Source organism: Chiloscyllium punctatum, chromosome 41 (genome assembly GCF_047496795.1).
Source record: "Chiloscyllium punctatum isolate Juve2018m chromosome 41, sChiPun1.3, whole genome shotgun sequence".
Lineage (NCBI taxonomy): Eukaryota > Metazoa > Chordata > Chondrichthyes > Orectolobiformes > Hemiscylliidae > Chiloscyllium > Chiloscyllium punctatum.
Genome location: NC_092779.1, coordinates 12,573,778 through 12,598,419, shown reverse-complemented (window position 1 = coordinate 12,598,419; position 24,642 = coordinate 12,573,778). Strand labels below are relative to the sequence as shown.

The 24,642-nt window shown below is 51.3% G+C and overlaps 1 protein-coding gene across 1 annotated transcript; it reads left to right on the top strand.

Annotated features, from left to right (window-relative positions):
• The first annotated feature begins 2,604 nt into the window (after positions 1 to 2,604).
• On the top strand, positions 2,605 to 22,985 carry tmem42a (transmembrane protein 42a). The gene is made up of 3 exons (XM_072560390.1): positions 2,605 to 2,811; positions 10,559 to 10,702; positions 21,761 to 22,985. Exons 1-3 carry the CDS (start codon positions 2,650 to 2,652, stop codon positions 21,902 to 21,904), a joined length of 450 nt encoding a protein of 149 aa, XP_072416491.1. The 5' UTR covers positions 2,605 to 2,649; the 3' UTR covers positions 21,905 to 22,985.
• The last annotated feature ends 1,657 nt before the right edge of the window (positions 22,986 to 24,642 follow it).

The window sequence follows — 24,642 nt, the reverse complement described above, 5'->3', positions numbered from 1 at the left end:
CCCAATCTAATCAGCCTCTCCCTATAGCTCAGACCCTCCAATCCGGGCAACATCCTTGTAAATAGTTTCTGAACCCTTGCAAGTTTCACAACATTTTTCAGGGAGACCAGAATTGAACTCAGTATCCCAAAAGTGGCCTAAGCAAGGTCTTGTACAGCCACAACATGACATCTCAACTCCCATACTCCATATACGGACCAATAAAGACATGCATTTCAAACACCTTCACTAGCACATCAACCTGCGACTTCACTTATGAGGAACCATGAACCTGTACCCCAAGGTCTCTGTTTGGCAACACTCCCAAGGGCTCTATTATTAAGTATATGTGTCCTCTTGGATTTGCTTTACCAAAATGCAACACCTCACATTTATCTAGATTAAACTATCTGCCACTCATTGGACCGTCTGATCAAGGTCCTGTTGTATTCTGAGATAACCTTCACTCTTTACTACAGCACCAATTTTGGTGTCATCTACAAATTTGCTACCCATATCTTCTATATTCACATCCAAACAACATCCAGGACAAAAAGCAGTGGACCCAGCACTGATCCCTTGTGGCACATTGCCAGTCACAGGCCTCTAGTCCAAAAAAGCAACCCTCCAACCACCTTGTGTCTCCTCCCTTCAAGCGAATTTTGAATCTGAATGGCCAGCTCTCCCTGGATTTCATGTGATCTAACCCAGCCTAACATGCAGAACCTTGTTGAACACCTCATTGAAATCCATATAGACAATGAAGAGAGATGAAAGGCTTCTGCTCTTCTGACCAGCTCCTTGGATGTTGCCTGACTTGCTGTGCTTTTCCAGCGTCACACTTTTTGACTCCATAACAACAATTGTTCGCTGCTTTCATTAATCTTTAACACTTCTTACTTGAATGGGGTGTAAAAACTAAGATGGACCTGTCGAGTTGAATGTTTCTGTGCTGTAAATATCTTATACCCATTGAAGTATATTTTAAAACTCAAGAGAGCTTTTCTTATTAAGTTCATTCTGAATCCAGGAAGGTCTTGTGTTGATTGATTTTTGACAGTTTTCTAACTGCTGGTGCAATTCAGGAAATTAGACCATTGGTGGTTCCCTTTTAACCTATTTTTCAGAGATATTATAACACATCTTTGGAGCAAGTGAACTTGAACCTTGGCTGTCTGGTTCAGGGGTAGGGACACTACCATTGCTAGTTCCAGCTCTGGGTTAGTAATAATCAGCACTTTTCCCAAGGCACATGAAGGTGCTCCATGCACACCTTATTTATTTAATGAAGCTGTTTGTACATTTAATGCTATACCTCTGGGACAAGTGGGACTTGAGCCCAGATCTTCTAGAAGTGCCAAAAGATCCTCAATCAATGTCAACTTAAACTGGGTGCAGTGAACCTGTTAATTACTGCTGAGCAAGTTTTTTTTATTAACTGCTATTTAAAATTTGTTGCAGTCTCAGGTATACAGTGATGTACAGAAGTACTTTTATTGATCTCGAATTGAAGCGAAGCAATGGCTGGTGAACTATTCGATGTTGCATTATTTACAGTGGGAATCTTAAATTATTGGCAGGGGTGAAATATTAGGGAGGTAAAAACAATGACTGCAGATGCTGGAAACCAGATTCTGGATTAGTGATGAAGGGCTTTTGCCCGAAACGTTGATTTCAAAGCTACTTGGATGCTGCCTGAACTGCTGTGCTCTTCCAGCACCACTAATCCAGAAAGGGGTGAAATATTAGATGACTTACTGGTGACTGAAGTAAGCTAATAGTTATTGGATCATAAACAGAGGGTGTGGTATTCTGTTGACGGGGTCAAATATTACTAATTGGATCACGGATGAGGTGTGAGCTTTTAGTTACTGAATTATTGGTGTGGGTGAAGTATTAGTTATTAGATCATGAATGTTGGCTGAACTGTTAGTTATTGGATTATGGAGAGAGACTGGGTACCTTACATATGAATATGTATTATTGATAGGGTTTAGATTAGTTTATGGATTATGGAAAGTGGGTGAGTTTATGTCGTAGAATGTTTCTGTCATAGAATTCATACAGTGTAGAAAGAGGCCATTCAGCCCAAGTCTGTACCAATCTCAGAAGAATATCCCATCCAGATCCAGACCCCCCCCCCCCCCCCAATCCCTATAACCTCACGAACCCCTCAGATAACCCAACAAGCCTGTATATCCCAAGACACTACAAGGCAATTTACTATGGCCAATCCACCTCACTTGCACATCTTTGGCCTGGAAGGAAACCACAGGTGTGAGTTATCAGTTCTTTTGTTATGGACAGAGAGTTAAGAATTATTGGCAGGGATCAAGTATGAGTTATTTGATCATGAATAGTGAATGAGGTATTACTTATTGGATTATGAATAGTATTGCTGATAACATTATTGGGTGGACTATTTATTGGATAATGAATGGTGGAAGGAGTTATTGGCATAGGGTGAAGTATTATTGATAGAGGTCAAGTATGAATAGAGTATGTTATTATCAGAGCTGGATATTATCTAATAGATTATTGACAGGGTAAACTATTAAATATATTGATATTGACAGTGATCCGCCATTGGTGGCCCGCGTGACTACAGGAAGTGACGTTGTGACCGGCGGTTGTAGAGACGGTTGGAATTTAAATTTTGAATCTGAGGGGATGCCCGCGGTCTCCGCTGGCGGCTCGGGGCCGGTGAGTGGCCCCGCTTCGGCGATGGCCCTGGCGGCCGGTTTATTCGGGGCTCTGGCTTCCACCGCAGCCAAACTCTCCCTCGGAGGCGACAGTGTCCTGGAGCTAGTAAACCGGGGGATGGGCAAGTGGGTGAGTAACTGACAGGGTGAGGGTCTGTGTGGGAAGGGAGGGACCACGGGGAGGGGGACAATGGGGACAGGTTGGGGGGGGGACAATGGGGACAGGTTGGTGGGGGGACAATGGGGACAGTGGGGGACGGGGGGGACAGCGGGGGGGAAGAGAGAGCTGGGGGGGGGGCGGAGGAGGGGAAGGGAGAGCTGGGGGGGGGCGGAGGAGGGGAAGGGAGAGCTGGGGGGGGGCGGAGGAGGGGAAGGGAGAGCTGGGGGGGGGCGGAGGAGGGGAAGGGAGAGCTGGGGGGGGGGGCGGAGGAGGGGAAGGGAGAGCTGGGGGGGGGCGGAGGAGGGGAAGGGAGAGCTGGGGGGGGGCGGAGGAGGGGAAGGGAGAGCTGGGGGGGGGCGGAGGAGGGGAAGGGAGAGCTGGGGGGGGGGCGGAGGAGGGGAAGGGAGAGCTGGGGGGGGGCGGAGGAGGGGAAGGGAGAGCTGGGGGGGGGCGGAGGAGGGGAAGGGAGAGCTGGGGGGGGGCGGAGGAGGGGAAGGGAGAGCTGGGGGGGGGCGGAGGAGGGGAAGGGAGAGCTGGGGGGGGGCGGAGGAGGGGAAGGGAGAGCTGGGGGGGGGCGGAGGAGGGGAAGGGAGAGCTGGGGGGGGGCGGAGGAGGGGAAGGGAGAGCTGGGGGGGGGCGGAGGAGGGGAAGGGAGAGCTGGGGGGGGGCGGAGGAGGGGAAGGGAGAGCTGGGGGGGGGCGGAGGAGGGGAAGGGAGAGCTGGGGGGGGGCGGAGGAGGGGAAGGGAGAGCTGGGGGGGGGCGGAGGAGGGGAAGGGAGAGCTGGGGGGGGGCGGACGGGGGGCGGAGGAGGGGAAGAGAGAGCTGGGGGGGGGCGGACGGGGGGGAAGGGAGAGCTGGGGGGGGCGGACGGGGGGGGCGGAGGAGGGGAAGAGAGAGCTGGGGGGGGCGGACGGGGGTCGGAGGAGGGGAAGAGAGAGCTGGGGGGGGCGGACGGGGGTCGGAGGAGGGGAAGAGAGAGCTGGGGGGGGGCGGACGGGGGGGAAGGGAGAGCTGGGGGGGGCGGAGGAGGGGAAGGGAGAGCTGGGGGGCGCGGACGGGGGGGAAGAGAGAGCTGGGGGGGGCGGACGGAGGGGCGGAGGAGGGGAAGAGAGAGCAGGGGGGGGCGGAGGAGGGGAAGAGAGAGCTGGGGGGGGCCGGACGGGGGGGCGGAGGAGGGGAAGAGAGAGCTGGGAGAGAGCTGGGGGGGGCGGAGGAGGGGAAGAGAGAGCAGGGGGGGGGGCGGAGGAGGGGAAGAGAGAGCAGGGGGGGGGGCGGAGGAGGGGAAGAGAGAGCTGGGGGGGCGGAGGAGGGGAAGGGAGAGCTGGGGGGGGGGGCGGATGGGGTGGTCGGAGGAGGGGAAGAGAGAGCTGGGGGGGGCGGACGGGGGGGAAGAGAGAGCTGGGCGGGGCGGACGGGGGGGGGGGAGGAGGGGAAGAGAGAGCTGGGGGGGGGGCGGAGGAGGGAAGAGAGAGAGCTGGGGGGGGCCTGGGGGGGGGGGGCGGAGGAGGGGAAGAGAGAGCTGGGGGGGGCCGGACGGGGGGGGCGGAGGAGGGGTAGAGAGAGCTGGGGGGGGGCGGACGGGGGGAAGAGAGAGAGCTGGGGGGGGGGCCGGACGGGGGGGGCGGAGGAGGGGAAGAGAGAGCTGGAGAGAGCTGGGGGGGGCGGACGGGGGGGAAGAGAGAGCTGGGGGGGGCGGACGGGGGGGGAAGAGAGAGCTGGGGGGGGCGGAGGAGGGGAAGAGAGAGCTGGGGGGCGCCGGACGGGGGGGGCGGAGGAGGGGAAGAGAGAGCTGGGGGGGGGCGGACGGGGGGGAAGAGAGAGCTGGGGGGGGGGGAGGAGGGGAAGGGAGAGCTGGGGGGGGGTGTGGACGGGACGGAGGAGGGGAAGGGAGAGCTGGGGGGTGGGCGGACGGGGGGGGCGGAGGAGGGGAAGAGAGAGCTGGGGGGGTCCGGACGGGGGGGCGGAGGAGGGGAAGAGAGAGCTGGGGGGGGGCGGACGGGGGGGGAAGAGAGAGCTGGCGGGGGCCGGACGGGGGGGCGGAGGAGGGGGAAGAGAGAGCTGGGGGGGGGCGGACGGGGGGGCGGAGGAGGGGAAGAGAGAGCTGGGGGGGGGCGGACGGGGGTCGGAGGAGGGGAAGAGAGAGCTGGGGGGGGGCGGACGGGGGGGAAGAGAGAGCTGGGGGGGGCGAGGAGGGGAAGGGAGAGCTGGGGGGGGCCGGACGGGGGGGGCGGAGGAGGGGAAGAGAGAGCTGGGGGGGGCGGAGGAGGGAAGAGAGAGCTGGGGGGGGCGGAGGAGGGGAAGAGAGATCAGGGGGCGGCGGAGGAGGGGAAGAGAGAGCTGGGGGGGCCGGACGGGGGGGCGGAGGAGGGGAAGAGAGAGCAGGGAGGGGGCGGACGGGGGTCGGAGGAGGGGAAGAGAGAGCTGGGGTGGGCGGAGGAGGGGAAGAGAGAGCTGGGGGGGGGGCGGACGGGGGGGAAGAGAGAGCTGGGGGGCGCGAGGAGGGGAAGAGAGAGCTGGGGGGGCCGGACGGGGGGGCGGAGGAGGGGAAGAGAGAGCTGGGGGGCGCGGACGGGGGGGAAGAGAGAGCTGGGGGGGCAGACGGGGGGGCGGAGGAGGGGAAGAGAGAGCTGGGGGGGCGGAGGAGGGGAAGAGAGAGCTGGGGGGGGCCGGACGGGGGGGAAGAGAGAGCTGGGGGGGGCCGGACGGGGGGAAGAGAGAGCTGGGGGGGGGGCGGACGGGGGGGCGGAGGAGGGGAAGGGAGAGCTGGGGGGGGCGGACGGGGGGGCGGAGGAGGGGAAGGGAGAGCTGGGGGGGGCGGACGGGGGGGCGGAGGAGGGGAAGAGAGAGCTGGGGGGGGCCGGATGGGGTGGTCGGAGGAGGGGAAGAGAGAGCTGGGGGGGGCGGACGGGGGGGAAGAGAGAGCTGGGCGGGGCGGACGGGGGGGGGAGGAGGGGAAGAGAGAGCTGGGGGGGGGGCGGAGGAGGGGAAGAGAGAGCTGGGGTGGGGCGGAGGAGGGGAAGAGAGAGCTGGGGGGGGGCGGACGGGGGGGAAGAGAGAGCTGGGGGGGGCCGGACGGGGGGGCGGAGGAGGGGAAGAGAGAGCTGGGAGGGGGCGGACGGGGGTCGGAGGAGGGGAAGAGAGAGCTGGGGGGGGGCGGACGGGGGGGCAAGAGAGAGCTGGGGGGGGCGGAGGAGGGGAAGGGAGAGCTGGGGGGGGCTGGACGGGGGGGCGGAGGAGGGGAACAGAGAGCTGGGGGGCGCGGACGGGGGGGAAGAGAGCTGGGGGGGGCGGAGGAGGGGAAGAGAGAGCAGGGGGGGGCGGAGGAGGGGAAGAGAGAGCTGGGGGGGGCCGGACGGGGGGGCGGAGGAGGGGAAGAGAGAGCTGGGAGGGGGCGGACGGGGGTCGGAGGAGGGGAAGAGTGAGCTGGGGGGGGGGTGGACGGGGGGGGAAGAGAGAGCTGGGGGGGCGGAGGAGGGGAAGGGAGAGCTGGGGGGGGGGCGGACGGGGGGGCGGAGGAGGGGAAGAGAGAGCTGGGGGAGGCCGGATGGGGTGGTCGGAGGAGGGGAAGAGAGAGCTGGGGGGGGCGGACGGGGGGGAAGAGAGAGCTGGGGGGGGCGGACGGGGGGGGGGGGGAGGAGGGGAAGAGAGAGCTGGGGGGGGGCGGAGGAGGGGAAGAGAGAGCTCGGGGGGGCGGAGGAGGGGAAGAGAGAGCTGGGGGGGGGCGGACGGGGGGGAAGAGAGAGCTGGGGGGGGCCGGACGGGGGGGCGGAGGAGGGGAAGAGAGAGCTGGGGGGCGCGGACGGGGGGGAAGAGAGAGCTGGGGGGGCGGACGGGGGGGCGGAGGAGGGGAAGAGAGAGCAGGGGGGGGCGGAGGAGGGGAAGAGAGAGCTGGGGGGCGCGGACGGGGGGGAAGAGAGAGCTGGGGGGGCGGACGGGGGGGCGGAGGAGGGGAAGAGAGAGCTGGGAGGGGGCGGACGGGGGTCGGAGGAGGGAAAGAGAGAGCTGGGGGGGGGGCGGACGGGGGGGAAGAGAGAGCTGGGGGGGGCGGAGGAGGGGAAGGGAGAGCTGGGGGGTGCGGACGGGGGGGGGCGGAGGAGGGGAAGAGAGAGCGGGGGGGGCGGACGGGGGGGAAGAGAGAGCTGGGGGGGGCGGACGGGGGGTGGGAGGAGGGGAAGAGAGAGCTGGGGTGGGGTGGAGGAGGGGAAGAGAGAGCTGGGGGGGGCGGAGGAGGGGAAGGGAGAGCTGGGCGGGGGGGCGGAGGAGGGGAAGAGAGAGCTGGGGGGGGAAGAGAGAGCTGGGGGGGGCGGACGGGGGGGAAGAGAGAGCTGGGGGGGGCGGACGGGGGGGGGGAGGAGGGGAAGAGAGAGCTGGGGTGGGGCGGAGGAGGGGAAGAGAGAGCTGGGGGGGGGGTGGAGGAGGGGAAGAGAGAGCTGGGGGGGTCGGACGGGGGGGAAGAGAGAGCTGGGGGGGTCGGACGGGGGGGCGGAGGAGGGGAAGAGAAAGCTGGGGGGGGGCGGGGGAGGGGAAGAGAGAGCTGGGGGGGGGCGGACGGGGGGGCGGAGGAGGGGAAGAGAGAGCTTGGGGGGCGGACGGGGGGGAAGAGAGAGCTGGGGGGGGGCGGAGGAGGGGAAGAGAGAGCTGGGGGGGGGCGGAGGAGGGGAAGAGAGAGCTGGGGGGGCGCACGGGGGGGCGGAGGAGGGGAAGAGAGAGCTGGGGGGGGGCGGAGGAGGGGAAGAGAGAGCTGGGGGGGCGCACGGGGGGGCGGAGGAGGGGAAGAGAGGGCTGGGGGGGGGCGGAGGAGGGGAAGAGAGAGCTGGGGGGGCGCACGGGGGGGCGGAGGAGGGGAAGAGAGGGCTGGGGGGGGGCGGACGGGGGGGAAGAGAGAGCTGGGGGGGGGCGGACGGGGGGGAAGAGAGAGCTGGGGGGGGCGGACGGGGGGGGGAGGAGGGGAAGAGAGAGCTGGGGTGGGGCGGAGGAGGGGAAGAGAGAGCTGGGGGGGGTGGAGGAGGGGAAGAGAGAGCTGGGGGGGTCGGACGGGGGGGAAGAGAGAGCTGGGGGGGTCGGACGGGGGGGCGGAGGAGGGGAAGAGAGAGCTGGGGGGGCGGACGGGGGGGAAGAGAGAGCTGGGGGGAGCGGACGGGGGGGGCGGAGGAGGGGAAGAGAGAGCGGGGGGGCGCACGGGGGGGCGGAGGAGGGGAAGAGAGGGGTGGGGGCGGGAGAGGCGGGGGCGGGAGAGCTGGGGGCGGGAGGGGCGGAGGGGGGGGGGCGGGAGAGCTGGGGAGGGGGGGGCGGGAGAGCTGGGGGCGGGAGGGGCGGAGGGGGGGGCGGGAGAGCTGGGGGCGGGGGGGGGGCGGGAGAGCGGTGGAGGGGGGGGCGGAGGGGGGGGCGGGAGAGCCGGGGAGTGGGGGGGGCGGGAGAGCCGGGGAGGGGGGGGGGGGCGGGAGAGCGGTGGAGGGGGGGGGCGGGAGAGCGGTGGAGGGAGAGCTGGGGAGGGGGGGGCGGGAGAGCTGGGGAGGGGGGGGGGGGGCGGGAGAGCCGGCGGGGAGGGGGGGGGGCGGGAGAGCCGGGGAGGGGGGGGGGGCGGGAGAGCCGGGGAGGGGGGGGCGGGCGGAGGGGGGGAGCGGGAGAGCCGGGGAGAGGGGGGGCGGGCGGAGGGGGTGGGCGGGAGAGCCAGGGAGGGGGGGGCGGGCGGGCGGAGGGGGGGGGGCGGGAGAGCCAGGGAGGGGGGGGCGGGCGGGCGGAGGGGGGGGGGCGGGAGAGCCGGGGAGGGGGGGGGCGGGCGGAGGGGGTGGGCGGGAGAGCCGGGGAGGGGGGGGGGGGCGGGCGGCGGAGGGGGGGGGGGGCGCGAGAGCTGGGGAGGGGGGGGGGGCGGAGGGAGCCGGGCGGGTGGGGGCGAGAGAGCTGGGGGTTGGGGCGGAGGGAGGGGAAGAGAGAGCTGGGGGGAGGGGCGGAGGGAGGGGAAGAGAGAGCTGGGGGGAGGGGCGGAGGGAGGGGAAGAGGCAGCGAGGTCAGTGGCGTGAATTGGTGGTTACAGGGATGGGAAGGGTTGGTGCAGTTGGAAAGGGTCATGCGGGTTGGGAGGCGGAGAATGTATTGTGTAAATGAAGGGGTTAGTATGTGGTCTTAGGCATGCTGGCTCAGTGGTTAGCACTGCTGCCTCACATTCCTGAAGAAGGGCTTATGCCCGAAACGTCGATTCTCCTGCTCCTTGGATGCTGCCTGACCTGCTGCGCTTTTCCAGCAACACAATCTTCAACTCACAATGCTAGGGACCTGGGTTTGACTCCAGCTTTGAGTGACTGTGTGAAGTTTGCACATTCTCCTCGTGTCTGCATGGGTTTCCTCCCACAATCCAAAGATGTGCAGGTTAGGGTGAATTGGCTATGCTAACTTGCCCATAGTATTTAGGAATATGGTGGTTGGGTACATTAGTCAGGGGTAAATGTAGAGTTGTAGGGGAATGGGTTACTTGTCGAAGGGTTGGTATGGGCTTGTTAGTCAAAGGGCCTGTGTCCGTACTATAGAGATTCTATAATTCTGTGAAGATAAATAATAATTGTTTGCATCTTAAATGTACATGGAGTGTGAGGGGAAAGGTTAAATCTGCGGATAACTGGGAGGAATTGAGTACATGGTGTTGTGTGTGTATATAGGGTAGCAGTGGGACAGAGAATGAGGGGTAGGTGATGGTGTGGAGGAAGGAGGAGCAGATGGGAGAAGTGGGCTGGGGCTATGTACAGAGTCACAGAGGTACCTCCCTACAAGTTGGCCAGAGATGCAGTCCTGCTCAATGAACAATTCTAATCCCACTACTTCTTCAACAGCTGTGGTGATGATAAAACATGCTTGAAATCACAGCAGGCCAAGTCTAGATGACTTCAGGGCCCTGTGATGATATTGTGTGAAGACAGTTAAGGATTCCATTTCATACATGCAGTGCCCAACACCCAGGCATACTTTTTTTGTCTCTCTGAAATCCAAACCGTAGAGGCTTGAGGGTAGATGACCAACAACATAATCTGAAAGCAATTATGGTGGTTACAATTTCCTGCAGCTCAGTATTGGGAAGACCAACACTGTAGACTTTGACCTGTGTTTTCAAATTCTGCCACAATTCTAAAACAGCCTATCTTCCCCTGATACTTTAGAAAAATCCCAGGTTGGGACTTAGTTCACTAAGTGTCATTGTTCACATGGGTTAAACAGAATCAATAGCAGTTCTTTCCCCAAAAACTTCCTCCTGAAAACACTAGAATGTGATTGTCCAGTTGTTAGGACTGCAGTTTGGATGTGTTGGCCATGGCAGTGCATGCTGTTGAATTCACTACTATCATTGGGTATGTACACAATTTGTAAAGTCTGTACTGTAAACAAAATATGTACTAGCTGTTAAGCATGACATTCCATTTATTCTTTGAGCAAAACTACACAGTCCACTTCCATTCTATGATGCTTGCGCTTTGTTCATTTGCTTAAAGGATTGAGAAGTTTCCATTTGACAGATTTTCACAGATGAAGATACTGTGAAATTCTTGGAATTTCTTCTTGAAAGTACATTATTGCAATTGCCTTGCACTTATGCCAGTATTTAGGTAATAATAGCCATATCATCTGTTTGCTGCAAGGTTGCAATGGTTTTAATTCTAAATGTCAACTCTGATGTTTAGTGAATGATATTCTAATTTCTGACCAACCTCAGATTTTACTGTATTGCAGTTGCATATATTGCTTCGGGTTGGCTGTGGTGGGATGGCATTCCTGTTTAATGCTCTGATGTGGACATTTTTTGCCAAAGCACTACGATATTCGTCTTCAGCACAGGCATCTGTGACCACCATTGCTTCAAACTTTCTCTCCACAGTAAGTATGATTGGTTGCTTCATTAAAGCATCTTATATTTTTAAATGTTTTGCCTGTATAGAACAGTTGACTAAACACCCCAAAGTAATTGATAGTTACCAATTTGGAGCTCTGGCTGACTATTGTATTTACAGTCTCTCCAAGATGCTCAGGGGTGCAGTGGAAGGGTGCATTTACATGTGTATTTTCAGAAGCCCAGGTCTTCCTTTCTCTCTGGTGTTGGGCAAGTCTCCATTCTGGATCCAGGCTGCTCCTACAGTAAAACAGCAGCTAAGTGAAGTAAAACTGCTGCACTTTTGATATACCTGGTATCTTCATCTGTGGAATGATTTTTGAGAGCTAATAAGTCAATGGTTTATACTTTGGTAAACCGTTACCTCCTATTGAAGAAACCCATGCACATTTTATAATTGTAAAGCAACAGAAAATAATTCAAACTTGGAAATATTGTACATGCAATTAAGCAAAAATGGCAATTTAAAAACTGTTGAATATAATCCATTCCACGGAAATCAACACCTGGATAGAGTCAGATGTACAGCATGGAAACAGACCCTTCGGTCCAACCTATCCATGCCGACCACATATCCCAACCCAATCTAGTCCCACTTGCCAGCATCCGGTCCATATCCCTCCAAACCCTTCCTATTCATATACCCATCCAAATGCCTTTTAAATGTTGCAATTGTACCAGCCTCCACCAATTCCTCTGGCAGCTCATTCCATACACTTTCACCCTTTGTGTGAAAAAGTTGCCCCTTAGGTCTCTTTTATATCTTTCCCCTCTCACCCTAAACCCTCTAGTTCTGGACTCCCTGACTCTAGGGAAAAGACTTTGTCTATTTATCCTATTCATGCCCCTCATAACTAAGAATTGTATCAGGCTGTTATCTGAGTTATGCTGAGATGAATTGTAGAATCAGACAGCATGGTCATTTTGACTGACCATCACACTGCAGCTACCCTACTTTACTTGAATGATTTGGAGAGATTTTCACTAAGGAGCCGCGAGTTCCCAAATGATGCTCTTTATTACTTTTTAAGTGGCTTATTAACAGTCCAACTTGCCATGAGTTGGATCTCTTATATTTGTGAGACAACCTAGCTGTTAGCCCTTCCTGAAGAAGGGCTTATGCCCGAAATGTCGATTCTCCTGTTCCTTGGATGCTGCCAGACCTGCTGCGCTTTTCCAGCAACACATTTTCAGCTCTGATCTCCAGCATCTGCAGTCCTCACTTTCTCCTAAACTGTTAGATACCAGGGCAGGGCAGATTCTTGATGCATCCAACTTGCCACCTGCTTCAAAAGACCTCCCTCTTGGATTCCAGGCAGCAACAGCTTGGGCCACATGCACTATTTGCATCTGACATGCCAGCTTCAATAAGCCATCAAGCAAATCTGACTCACTTGCATAGCATTTCTGCACTTCAGCTCTTCACTTCAGGCTGCATAGGCAACTATCATTGTACTGTTGCGGCAAAATCATTGTGCTCAGGGACGTGCCAGGTTGCATCTCTTGGTTCTCTATATGCTGTTAATTTTCACACAAAGCATCCTGCCTTACCATTTTTCCACCTGGCCCTCCTCAGTCAAAAAATACCTGACTCTCATTGCAACTGGATTGTGCCCTATTTAAAAGATGCACAAAGCCCAGAAGACTACTGCTGTTTGCAGCAGACCAGTCAAAGGGGATAGCCTTCATTCAGGGAAGTGCAGTTTCTGCCTGGGGCAGTTAATTAGGACCTCATCGGGCATGACAAGTCACATGATGGGCTGCATATCACCCATCTTCACTCTTCCGGCCCTGTTACGGATTGAGACACATTCTGGTGTCTTGAGGGAGTGCAGAGAGGTTTTACCAGGCTGATTCCAGGGATGGCAGAACTAACATATAAAGAGTCACTAGGTTGGAATTGTTTTTGCTGGAGTTCAGATGAATGAGAGAGGATCTCAAAGATACTTAAATTTTGGACAGGACTAGACAGGGTAGATGCACAGAGGATGTTCCTGATGGTGGGTGTGACCATAACCAGGGGGACACAGTCTGAAGATTGAGGTACACCATTTAGGACTGAGATGAGGAGATATATCTTCACCTAAGGAATGGTGAGCCTGTGAAATTCATTACCATAGGAAGTAGTTGATGCCAAAACATTGAATGTATTCAAGAGGTGGCAAGATATAACACTTCGGGCGAATGGGATCAAAGGTAATGGGGAGAAAGCTGGATTAGGCTATTGAGTAGGGCAATCAGCCATGATAATGATGAATGGAACAGCAGGCTTGAAGGGCCAATTGACTGCCTCCTATCTGTTATGTTTCCATGTAATATGGAAGATGAAAGTGGGCTGCACACCTATGACTGTTGATGCAGAAGGGAAAATTCCTGAGCAAGTGAGTGGGCAGTGCAGAGTTAGTGTCACGGTTTGGGCTGGGTGAATGGGAAAGATGTTGCATGTATTAGAGAGTGGTGGAGCATAAGCTTTTGTTGGAGCCAAGTGCAGTAGTGTGAGATATTTGAGTGTTACCTGGACATTAACCTTCTTCCTGCAGGGCTGGGCATTCCTCTAGAAGGTTGAGATTGTTTGTTTCGAAGGTTGTGACTTTGGATTGGGCTGGCATGGTCTGATCTGGCCTCTGCTGGCCTTAGGCAGGTGATCATCTTATTCATGCACTACCCCATTCAGCGGAGTCTCCATAGGCAAGGATTTCACAGTCTATCAAGTCCTGGGCCTGGAGCCACACAAGACAGCTCCAGACTGCAGGTGCATAGTAGCCTTCTAAAATGGTGCTGCTGCCAGGAATAATCACTTTCAGGATCTCCATTGAGTTGCTCTGAGGCTGACATGTAAGATGGAGTTGCAGGACAGTGTGATGTTTTTTTTTTGCCAATAGGATTCAAATGGCAAACTTAGGAAGAAACAGTGAGGAAACTCACTTGGCCTAGCAGTGACCATCACTCCATACTGTACAAGGCTCACAATTAGCAAAGCAAAAAAGTAAGATTCCACCATTTGTCCTCCTAATGTACTAAATGATCTCCAACTTCCTATTCCTGTTCAAAATCATTAAGCATGTGGGATTTGTTGTCTACAAAATTGCTGTCAATCTATTATATTTATAATTCTGTCTTTTTCTTATTACGAATAGTTTTGTTTATTTGATTACCCTTACCTTTTGATTTTGTGGAAGAAGCTTTTGTTTGTATTCTTGTCTCTATCATCGTGTGTTAATTTATTCCTAGGACTGCCGTAACACTGCTCATTCGGGAAAACTGCATGGTTTGACTTTTCCCATGTGCTATTAAGATGAATCAACATTTTGTGTTTTTTTTCATTTTGTACCTTTTTGAAATCTGGTCATGGAGCATAGTTCTTGCTTTGAAATAAGCACTTTTAGCCTGAGAAAACATCAAGGGAAATCACAAAAGTGTTGTCTAGAGAGATGAATGCTGTGCCAAGAAATAAAATATTGAAAGGTGAACAAAAACTGAGACAAAGAAATGAGCCTTCAGGAGCATTCTGAGAAGCAGTGAAGCTATTTAAATACAAGAATCAATTTTTAATTTGAACAATGTAGGCTAATAAGGGCAAGAGTGATTGCTGCATAAGATGTGATTTGAAACATCTGTAAGAAACAATATGTATGTACATTCTGGATTGGGCCTTTTGGCTCCAATAGCCTGTACCATGGCTGATTTGATTAAGGCTTTAACTCCACATTCTTGCTTATCCCAATAATGTTTAATTCCCTTGTTAGTCAAGAATCTCTGTGCCTATGCCTTTTAAAGTATTCGATGACCCTCGCCACCATTGCTTTTTGAGGAATGGAGTTCCAGAGACTTAAAATCCTCGAACTTCTCATCTGTCTTTAAATGAGAGATACTTCATTTTTAAACTGGTCCCTAGTTTTAGTCTGTCCTACAGGGGTAACATCCTTTTGGCATGCAGCTTAGGTTCCTCAGAAGCTTAGTATACAAACGTAAGTTAGAAATTAAATGGCTTAAAATTCATTGATGGAGGACAGTCAAAGCATTGGAATAGTAAAGTTTGGAACTGCCAAGATATGGAAGGGGAGGTGCTCTGGTGTAAGCAGCAGGTTGCTGAGGTAGAGTAGGTAATATTGTTGAGGTGCAAGTAGCAAGTGGGGCTTTGTGATGGTTTGAATTTTATGTTCAGCTGAATGTTGAATATAATGCTTAATGTAAAATTTAACTCTGGTAAATTTTGGCCTATTCTAGACTGACAAGGGATCTGAAAATTTTGTTAGCATACATATGGAATTAGGTCCCAATACTTCCGACTATATTATCAAGAGACATGGTAAGAAGGGACCAAGGCTAGGAAATAATGGTTCGCAAGCTGAAAGAGAAGCCATAACTAGAGATGCTGGTACTGGATTAGTGGTGCTGGAAGAGCACAGCAGTTCAGGCAGCATCCAACGAGCAGCGAAATCTACGTTTCGGGCAAAAGCCCTTCATCAGGAATAAAGGCAGTGAGCCTGAAGTGTGGAGAGATAAGCTAGAGGAGGGTGGGGGTGGGGAGAGAGTAGCATAGAGTACAGTGGGGGAGATGAAGGTGATAGGTCAAGGAGAAGGTGGAGTGGATAGGTGGAAAAGGAGATAGGCAGATCAAACAAGTCTGGACAAGTCAAGGAGTCAGTGCTGAGCTGGAAGTTTGAAACTAGGATGAGGTGGGGGAAGGGGAAATGAGGAAACTGTTGAAGTCCACATTGATGCCCTGGGGTTGAAGTGTTCCGAGGCGGAAGATGAGGCGTTCTTCATCCAGGCGTCTGGTGGTGAGGTAGCGGCGGTGAAGGAGGCCCAGGACCTCCATGTCCTCGGCAGAGTGGGAGGGGGAGTTGAAATGTTGGGCCACGGGACAGTTTGGTTGATTGGTGCGGGTGTCTCAGAGATGTTCCCTAAGGGGCTCTGCTAGGAGACGCCCAGTCTCCCCAATGTAGAGGAGATCGCATCAGGAGCAACGGATACAATAAATGATATTAGTGGGTGTGCAGGTTAAACTTTGGATGTGGAAGGCTCCTTTAGGGCCTTGGCTAGAGGTGAGGGAGGAGGCGTGGGCACAGGTTTTACAGTTCCTGCGGTGGCAGGGGAAAGTGCCAGAATGGGAGGGTGGGTCGTAGGGGGGTGTGGACCTGACCAGGTAGTCACGGAGGGAACGGTCTTTGTGGAAGGCGGAAAGGGGTGGGGAGGGAAATATATCCCTGGTGGTGGGTTCTTTTTGGAGGTGGCGGAAATGTCAGCGGATGATTTGGTTTATTTGAAGGTTTGTAGGTGGAAGGTGAGCACCAGGGGCGTTCTGTTGGAGGGGTGGGGTCTGAGGGCGGAGGTGCGGGATGTGGACAAATTGCATTGGAGGGCATCTTTAACCACGTGGGAAGGGAAATTGCGGTCTCTAAAGAAGGAGGCCACCTGGTGTGTTCTGTGGTGGAACTGGTCCTCCTGGGAGCAGATACGGTGGAGGTGGAGAAATTGGGAATACGGGATGGCATTTTTGCAAGAGATAGGGTGGGAAGAGGTGTAATTCAGGTAGCTGTGGGAGTCGGTGGGTTTGTAAAAAATGTCAGTGTCAAGTCGGTCGTCACTAATGGAGATGGAGAGGCCCAGGAAGGGGAGCGAGGTGTCAGAGATGGTCCAGTGAAATTTAAGTTCATGGTGGAATGTGTTGGTGAAGTTGATGAAATGCTCAACCTCCTCGCAGGAGCACGAGGTGGCGCCAATGCAGTCATCAATGTAGCGGAGGAAGAGGTGGGGAGTGGTGCTGGTGTAATTACGGAAGATCAACTGCTCTACATAGCCAACAAAGAGACTACCATAGCTGGGGCCCATACGTGTGCCCTTGGCTACCCCTTTGGTCTGGAGGAAGTGGGAGCATCCAAAGGAGAAATTGTTGAGGGTGAGGACCAGTTCGGCCAAACGAATGAGTATCAGTGGAAGGGTACTGTTGGGGACGTCTGGAGAGGGAAAAAATGGAGGGCTTGGAGGCCCTGGTCATGGCGGATGGAGGTGTAGCAGGATTGGATATCCATGGTGAAGATGAGGCGTTGGGGGCCAGGGAAACGGAAGTCTTGGAGGAGGTGGAGGGCGTGGGTGGTGTCTCGAACGTATGTGTGGAGTTTCTGGACTAGGGGGGACAGCACAATGTCGAGGTAGGTAGAGATGAGTTCAGTGGGGCAGGAGCATGCTGAGACAATGGGTTGGCCAGGGTGGTCAGGCTTGTGGATCTTGGGAAGGAGGTAGAACCGGGCAGTGCAGGGTTCCCGGACTGAGGTTGGAAGCTGTGGGTGGGAGATCTCCTGAGGTGATGAGGTTCTGTATGGTCTGGGAGATGATGGTTTGGTGATGGGGGGTGGGGTCATGGTCAAGGGGGCAGCAGGAAGAGGTGTCCTCAAGTTGGCGTTTGGCTTCAGCGGTGTAGAGGTCAGTGCGCCAGACTACCACTGCGCCCCCTTTATCCGCTAGTTTAATGGTGAGGTTGGGATTAGAGCAGAGGGATTGGAGGGCTGCGCGTTGTGAGGGTGAGAGGTTGGAGTGGGGGAGGGGGGGGGGGGGGTTGACAGGTTGAGGCGGTTAATGTCCCGGCGGCAGTTGGAAATGAAGAGGTCGAGGGCAGGTAATAGGCCAGCGCGGAGTATCCAGGTGGATGCAGTGTGTTGGAGGTGGGCGAAGGGGTCCTCAGAAGGTGGGCGGGAGTCCTGATTGTGAAAGTAAGCTCGGAGGTGGAGGTGACGGAAAAAGTGTTCGATGTCATGCTGTGTATTAAATTCATTGACGCGTGGACGGAGGGGTATGAAGGTGAGTCCTTTGCTGAGGACTGATCGTTCGTCCTCAGTGAGTGGGAGCTCTGGAGGGATGGTGATAACTCAGCAGGGCCGGGAGCTGGGAGTGGGGTCGGAGCCAGTACCTGGAGTGGGTGTGATGGTGGGTGGAATGGGGGTGGAGGCATGAGCAGGGGTAGTGTTCCCCTCGGGGTTCTGGGGGGTGGGGATAGTGACAGTGGGGTCTGTGGGGGGCGTGTCAGCAGAATGCAGGTGAGTGGCGCTGGTGGAGTTGGAAGTGGTGGTGATCATGGCAGGAGGGGAAGTCACTGAGCCTGTGGCATCAGCGATGATGAGGGCCGGAAGTGGCTGTGGGAGCGGCCATGATGGGGGCGGAAGTGACATCATCACTCAGCATGGGGGTGGTATCTGCGTCAGCCGCATGGCTGATGGCGTTTCCGAGGCCAGGGGAATCTTCTGGAATGTTTGAGGAGCGCTTTAGGGAACATCTCCGAGACACCCGCACCAATCAACCAAACCGCCCCGTGGCCCAACATTTCAACTCCCCCTCCCACTCTGCTGAGGACATGGAGTTCCTGGGCCTCCTTCACCGCCGCTCCCTCACCACCAGACGCCTGGAGGAAGAACGCCTCATCTTCCGCCTCTGAACACTTCAACCCCAGGGCATCAATGTGGACTTCAACAGTTTCCTCATTTCCCCTTGCCCCACCTCATCCTAGTTTCAAACTTCCAGCTCAGCACTGTCTCCTTGACTTGTCCTACCTGCCTATCTTCTTTTCCACCTATCCACTCCACCCTCTCCTCCTTGACCTATCACCTTCATCTCCTCCCCCACTCACCCATTGTACTCTATGCTACTTTCTCCCCACCCCCACCCTCCTCTAGCTTATCTCTCCACGCTTCAGGCTCACTGCCTTTATTCCTGATGAAGGGCTTTTGCCCGAAACGTCGATTTTGCTGCTCGTTGGATGCTGCCTGAACTTCTGTGCTGTTCCAGCACCATTAATCCAGTATTTGGTTTCCAGCATCTACAGTTATTGTTTTTACCTAGAGATGCTGGTGTTGCAGTTGGATATGAGTGTAGATCCAAGTGACGATGGTCTTATTGTGTTGGCCAACTGTGAAGAACTTTGGCTAAGGCAGTAGTTGTCTAAGGTTACAGAATATTTGTGTATTGCATTACTCAGATGGTAATTGTGACTTTAGGCTCTTTTTTTTGGCTTGATTTGAAATTAATAAACCAAGAAAGATAGGTGTAGAATTGGGGGTGACAGCATTTTAAAGATAAGAGATTGGGCATTGTTTGTTGGCCAGCATTTGATTATCCTCGTTTCCTTTTGATAAGGTGCCTTGTTGAATGCTGTTGTCTGTTTGCTGTAAGTAAATCAATTAATGCAGTTAGTGAATTCCAGGACTTGGACCCTGCCACACTTAAGAAATGGAAATATATTTCCAAGTCAGAATGGTGAGTGGCTTGGAGGGGAACATTCAGGTTCCCATGGATATGTTGCCTTTGCCCTTCCAGTTGTTGGTAGTCATGTGTTTAGAAGATGCTGCCTACAAAGCCATTGTGAATTTCTGCAATATATTTTGTAGATTATGCACATTGTTGCTACTGAGCATCAATGATGTATTTACCTTGTCAGCTTTTACCAGCACAAGAAAGCATCAGAAGGTCTACGGCAATGGTGGGGAAACCTTTTACATTGTACGGTCACATTTTATTTAACTGAGATCCCATTAGGCCTCATGATGAGAATTTAACACATATACAAAATGTCAACATACAAAATGTCACTTTTTTGTGTGTGTGTTTGTATATATGTTTGACAAAGTTGACAATAGAACTAATAAGCGAAAAACTTAGACAAGGAAGCATTTAAAGACTTCTGTCATTCCTTATTGCAAGATAGGAATCAGATGTTTTATTCCAACACTGTTGACCTTGCTTTAGTTGATCCTTCAGGTGAATATCCATCCTGAGATCTCAAACAAGCTTTATTTGTCACGTATAAAAATGTTGATTCACAGCAGGTTGTGCCAAAACACAACAGCATTCGATGTGGATGTGGATGTGCCATATTTCAATAGGATCCTTCTTAGCATCGAATAGAGACTTCAAAATATTATCTTCGAGGTGAATCAATTCCATCTGTAAGTCATTTGCTTTGAAGGCATCAACCAGGGTGGTAGAAAAGCTAGTTTTGTGTGAGATCCAGTTTGTCAAAATCTGCAAACCTTTCATTGTTCTTCAATCAGGGAGTCTTTCACATTGCATTTTCTTAATGATTTGCTTGTATCGTGTTTGTTAATTACCTTTGCCGGTTAAGTGTTCAGCTGAAAGTTCCAATCGAGTAAGGACAGTTTTGAAAAAGGTCCGCTTTTCCTGAAATGCCTGGATTTTTAGCCACATATATAGATTTAGTTTTACTATGTAAAAAAAAAAATTCAGATCATTTTGCTTTACATTTTTGTGATGTCAGCATTTGTACAGAAATCCTCTTTTTCAAAATTCACATGGTTCGTTTGGTTCCTCAAAAAATCTTGTGATTTGTTTTTGCAAAAATAAGTTTTACAAATATTTGTCCTTGTGACAGCCAGCGCACTTTAGAATGGTATGGCAGATCCACACTGAAGGTTTCATCATCAAGCTGAAGCATGTTGCAAAATTGCTGTGATACATTTGTTTGGATGTAGTTTACAGTACCTATAATTTTCTTTTCATGTGTCACTTAACAGTAGATTTGGCACAGAAGTTCTGTTGATGCAAAAGACAATGACAGGAAATCAAAGTATCTGGACCTGGCAATTCCTTTTTGTAGTAATGCAAAAAATTCTTCATGTTTTCCAATCATGGAAGGTGTACTCTCTGTGCATGTTTGCTAAATTACATAAATTCAGTTTTCCTTCACGACATTTTTTCGAAGATAGATACTGGAATTGACATCTTGCATGTCCTCGTCGTAAAGGTACCCAAAACCAGTAATTCCTTGTGGCAATGCAAATTTGCAGTTATGACACCAAGTTTAAAAAACACCTGCACTGAGTCAGTAATGTCAGTGGATTCATCCAAGGCAATCGAATAATAAATGTCTCCACTTTAGCAAAATGTATAAAGTTGTTCTGTTACACTGAAGTCTAATTCATGTTGCCGATCAGTTGTGAATTCTTCTTGAAACGGTAGTAGTTTGTACTAATGAACTTTATCTGAATCTAAACATCCTACAACTTCAACAATACATTATTTTATGATTTCCATATTGCTAAATGGCTTGCATCTTCTTCCAAGAATATATGCTATTTTATAAGTTGCATCAGTGATGTCAGTCCCTTGTCCTGATATCATTTTAAATACCTGCTGCTGCTTTTGATCTGTTTCTTGACTTGGAGGTGCCAATCTTGGACTAGGGTGGACAATGTTTAAAAATCACAACACCAGGTTGTAGTCTATTTGGAATCATTAGCTTTCGGAGCACCGTTCCTTCTTCAGGTGGTTGCATTATATTTCTTCACTGTTGCAATTATGGCATCGCAGAGCAAATGCAAATTTTATCTTTCACAGCAACTATGTAATACTGATATTCCCATTCTTCATTGAATACTCTGTTCTCTTCCCTTTTTTAAAAATGTTCCTTTCTTAGTTTTTGATATAACTGGGTTACCAGTCAAAATTTTTAAAATGGTACACGTGTATAAAATATGGATTTAGTATTTGCGAGCAAATAGGCAGAAAGCCACAACTAGTTCCCCAAAAGGCCGCATGCAATCTTGAGGCTCTGGGTTCTCCACCCTGGTCCACAATTTAGTGGACACAGGGTTATGAAAAGGGTGATGGATCTATTAGACAGTTGCAACATTTTAAAAGAATTATTTGGATAAGTATATGAATAGGAAAGGTTTGGAGGGATATGGATTAGTAGCAGGCAGGTGGGGCTAGCTTAGTTTGGAACTGTGTTCAGTGTGGATTGATTTGGACTAAGGGTTTGTTTCAGTTCTGTATGTAGAGGGGATGGAGGCATGACTCTTCCTGTTTTAATCTAGTCATTTTGGAAATCATTAATTTGAAACCCATGAGTAATGCGAATCGTATCTTTGTAGGCCTTTGAATTTCTGGAAGCCACTTCTGGCTACTATTCAAACTTGACTGCTCGGATTACTTTCCTTTCTCCAAAGCACTGAGTATTTCATAAGTAACTTGTCATAGATTTCATGTCTTTCTATGTTCCAATATAAAAAGTGACAATGGCTTATTTATTTCAGGCTTTTCTTGGAAAATTGTTGTTTGGAGAAGTTCATGCAATGTTATGGTGGATTGGGGTCACAATAACTTTATGTGGATTGCTGCTGCTTCACACAGTTAAGGAGACGAAGGACCAAAATGATGCATACAAGAAAGAGGAATAAACTGTATTTGGGAAATGACTCACATCTATGAAATAACTGGAAAATAAATGAACTGAAACTGTTGAGAGCATGGCAGAAGTTACCATTAGCTTTCTGTGTAATCTATGGTTACTTGACAACCTTCAAGATATGTTTCCCTCCATTTGTTAATCAAGAGGAATGTAAGGGTCAAATAAGACAGACAACCTTGTCCTTTTTTCAATTACTAGAAGAGGTGTTGCTGAACGTCTGCAAAAAGAATGAATTTTTCACAACATCAGCCCTACCCTTTCTCTACTTAACCCATTTTAATTTCTCAAGTTATGAAGCAAACTGGGCTATCTATCCATCTCCACACAACACTCAGCCCTGGATGCTAATGCCAGCAGGTGAGTTTTCTTTGGTATACAACAGTTTAGGAACCATTGTGTCCCAGAGAATGCACTTGTTTGTCTGCTGAATGTGCATAATATCAGACCAATTCCTAACTTTGAGTTTGTTTTTAAGCAGCTAAAATGTAGGCTTTCCAATACTTGAAACCACTTCTTCTAAAGGATGAAACAGATCTAATGCAAATGTTTGCTGTTCAGGGTTTCACAAAAAAAAATTGTTGGTACTGAAGGTATTTTGAAAAATAAGGTAATGACAAAATTAGAATAAGGACTTTACAAGTAGATACCTAGACTTTCCAAAGGTTCTTCATGTTCCTAGCATAACAAAGGCTGGTGATTGGTAGAAACCCTATAGGCTATCCCTGATACACATTTACACAGTTTCACCACAACATCTGCTAGAGATTGAGGACTTACAATGCTTGGAATAGTAATGTAAGTAAATCACTACCAAATTTGAGGCTTCCAGTTCCACTGTCAGAATTGTACTTCTATAATTTCAGGTGAGTTACCTTTTTCTAGATGAACAAATTGTATTTTTTCTGTGAAAGATGAAAATCAGAAATCTAATGCATAAATAAAATGAGGGCAAGTGTCAGTCTTTTTTTTGTTTCCTTTTTATTTACCCATAATTTTTGTAGACTCAACCTGAGTCAATTTTAACCCAGAAGCAAGTTTTTGTATATTAAAAGGTTATTTTATTTCATTCATCCTAGCCCCAGAGGTTAATAAAAATGTGATGTCTAACTCTTGCAACTTTCCTTCACAGGAGATGGAACCATAATATTAAGAATGGAGCTTAACTCTCTCCCTCTCTCTCCCTCTCTCTCCCTCTCTCTCCCTCTCTCTCCCTCTCTCTCCCTCTCTCTCCCTCTCTCTCCCTCTCTCTCCCTCTCTCTCCCTCTCTCTCCCTCTCTCTCCCTCTCTCTCCCTCTCCCTCTCCCTCTCTCTCTCTCTCTCTCTCTCTCTCTGTTTTGGTGAAGAGCTAATGTTTCTCAGTTGAGTTGCTTTGATTGAAGTAAAAGTCTTTGTAGAACAAAACCTACAGTTATGATTCTTAATTGATCTGCTCAGAACGATTTCTGTGGAGAACTTGATGATGAAATAGGTTAAAGTAAACAAAGGAAGAAAAGTATTTATTTCAAAATATTAATTATGCTTGGATGTTTATCTGATGCAGGGGACGTTTGTCTGGAAATTATTCTGAATTTATAGCTTTTAACACAGAACTATATGACCTTGTAATGAATACTGGGTATGACCTAAATAAGACAGTGATTATTTAATCAACAGTCTGAATTTTTCTCCCAACTGAGGTCTTGGTCAACAATAAAACATTTTGTGTATGAAAAGATAAATGAAGCCCTGATCTACATTAAATCAAAGGTTAACTTTGTCTTCTCAAGAAATAAAACTATTTAATCCACAAAAATGTGTTCATCTGTGGAGGCCATCTTACATTTTAAAAGTTACGAAAAAGTTAACTTTAATTTATGGCTCTAAGGATTCATTGTTCCATGCAGGTAATGGCATAACAGAAGCTTCAAGAGCACAGAAGAAAAACACATCTAAAATGGCAATGTGAGACAATGGGACAGCAACAAGAAATCTCATTGTAAAAAGGATGAAAGTTTCTGCTAATCCTGCATTAGGAAATTGTTTTTTGGTCTTGTTAAACAAATTTAGATCTTAATTTAGTTAAATATTTGAGATTAATGAGACTAGCCCACATCCCATGAATGCTTTTTTTTAAAAAGAAGCAAGCTTTCTGCATTTACCCTGACCAGTCCTGTAAGAATCTTTTTTTGTATGTTACAATAAGGTCGGCTGTCATCTCCACTCCGCTGAGTACAAGCCCAACCTGTTCAACCTTTCCTTGTAAGACAGACCCTTCATGCTTGGTAACAGCCCATTGAACTTTCTCTGGACTGCCTGTAATGCCAGTAATCGTTGATAAGGGGCCAAAACTGTTCAGTGCTCTTACTGTGGCCTTGTATAGTTTCAGCAAGACTTCCTTATTTATATACTCCATTCCCTTTTTTAAAAAAGGCCAACATTCTCTATTGCCTGCTGAACTTATCTGCTATCCTTGTGATTTCATGAGGATTCCCACTTCCTGGTTTCTGCAGTCTTTCTCCATTAAATACTATTCAGCTCATCATTAAATCTTCCTGTGCAAGTGCATAATCTCAAACTTTTTTGCATTCCATCTGGTATATTTTTGCCCACTTGCTTAATCTATGTATACTCTGCAAACTTTGCTATCCTCACTACTTACCTTTCCACCTTTTTGTTTGGAATCAGCAAACCTGGCTACAGTATGTTCGCTTCCCTCACCCAGTCATTAATATAGAGTCATAGAGATGT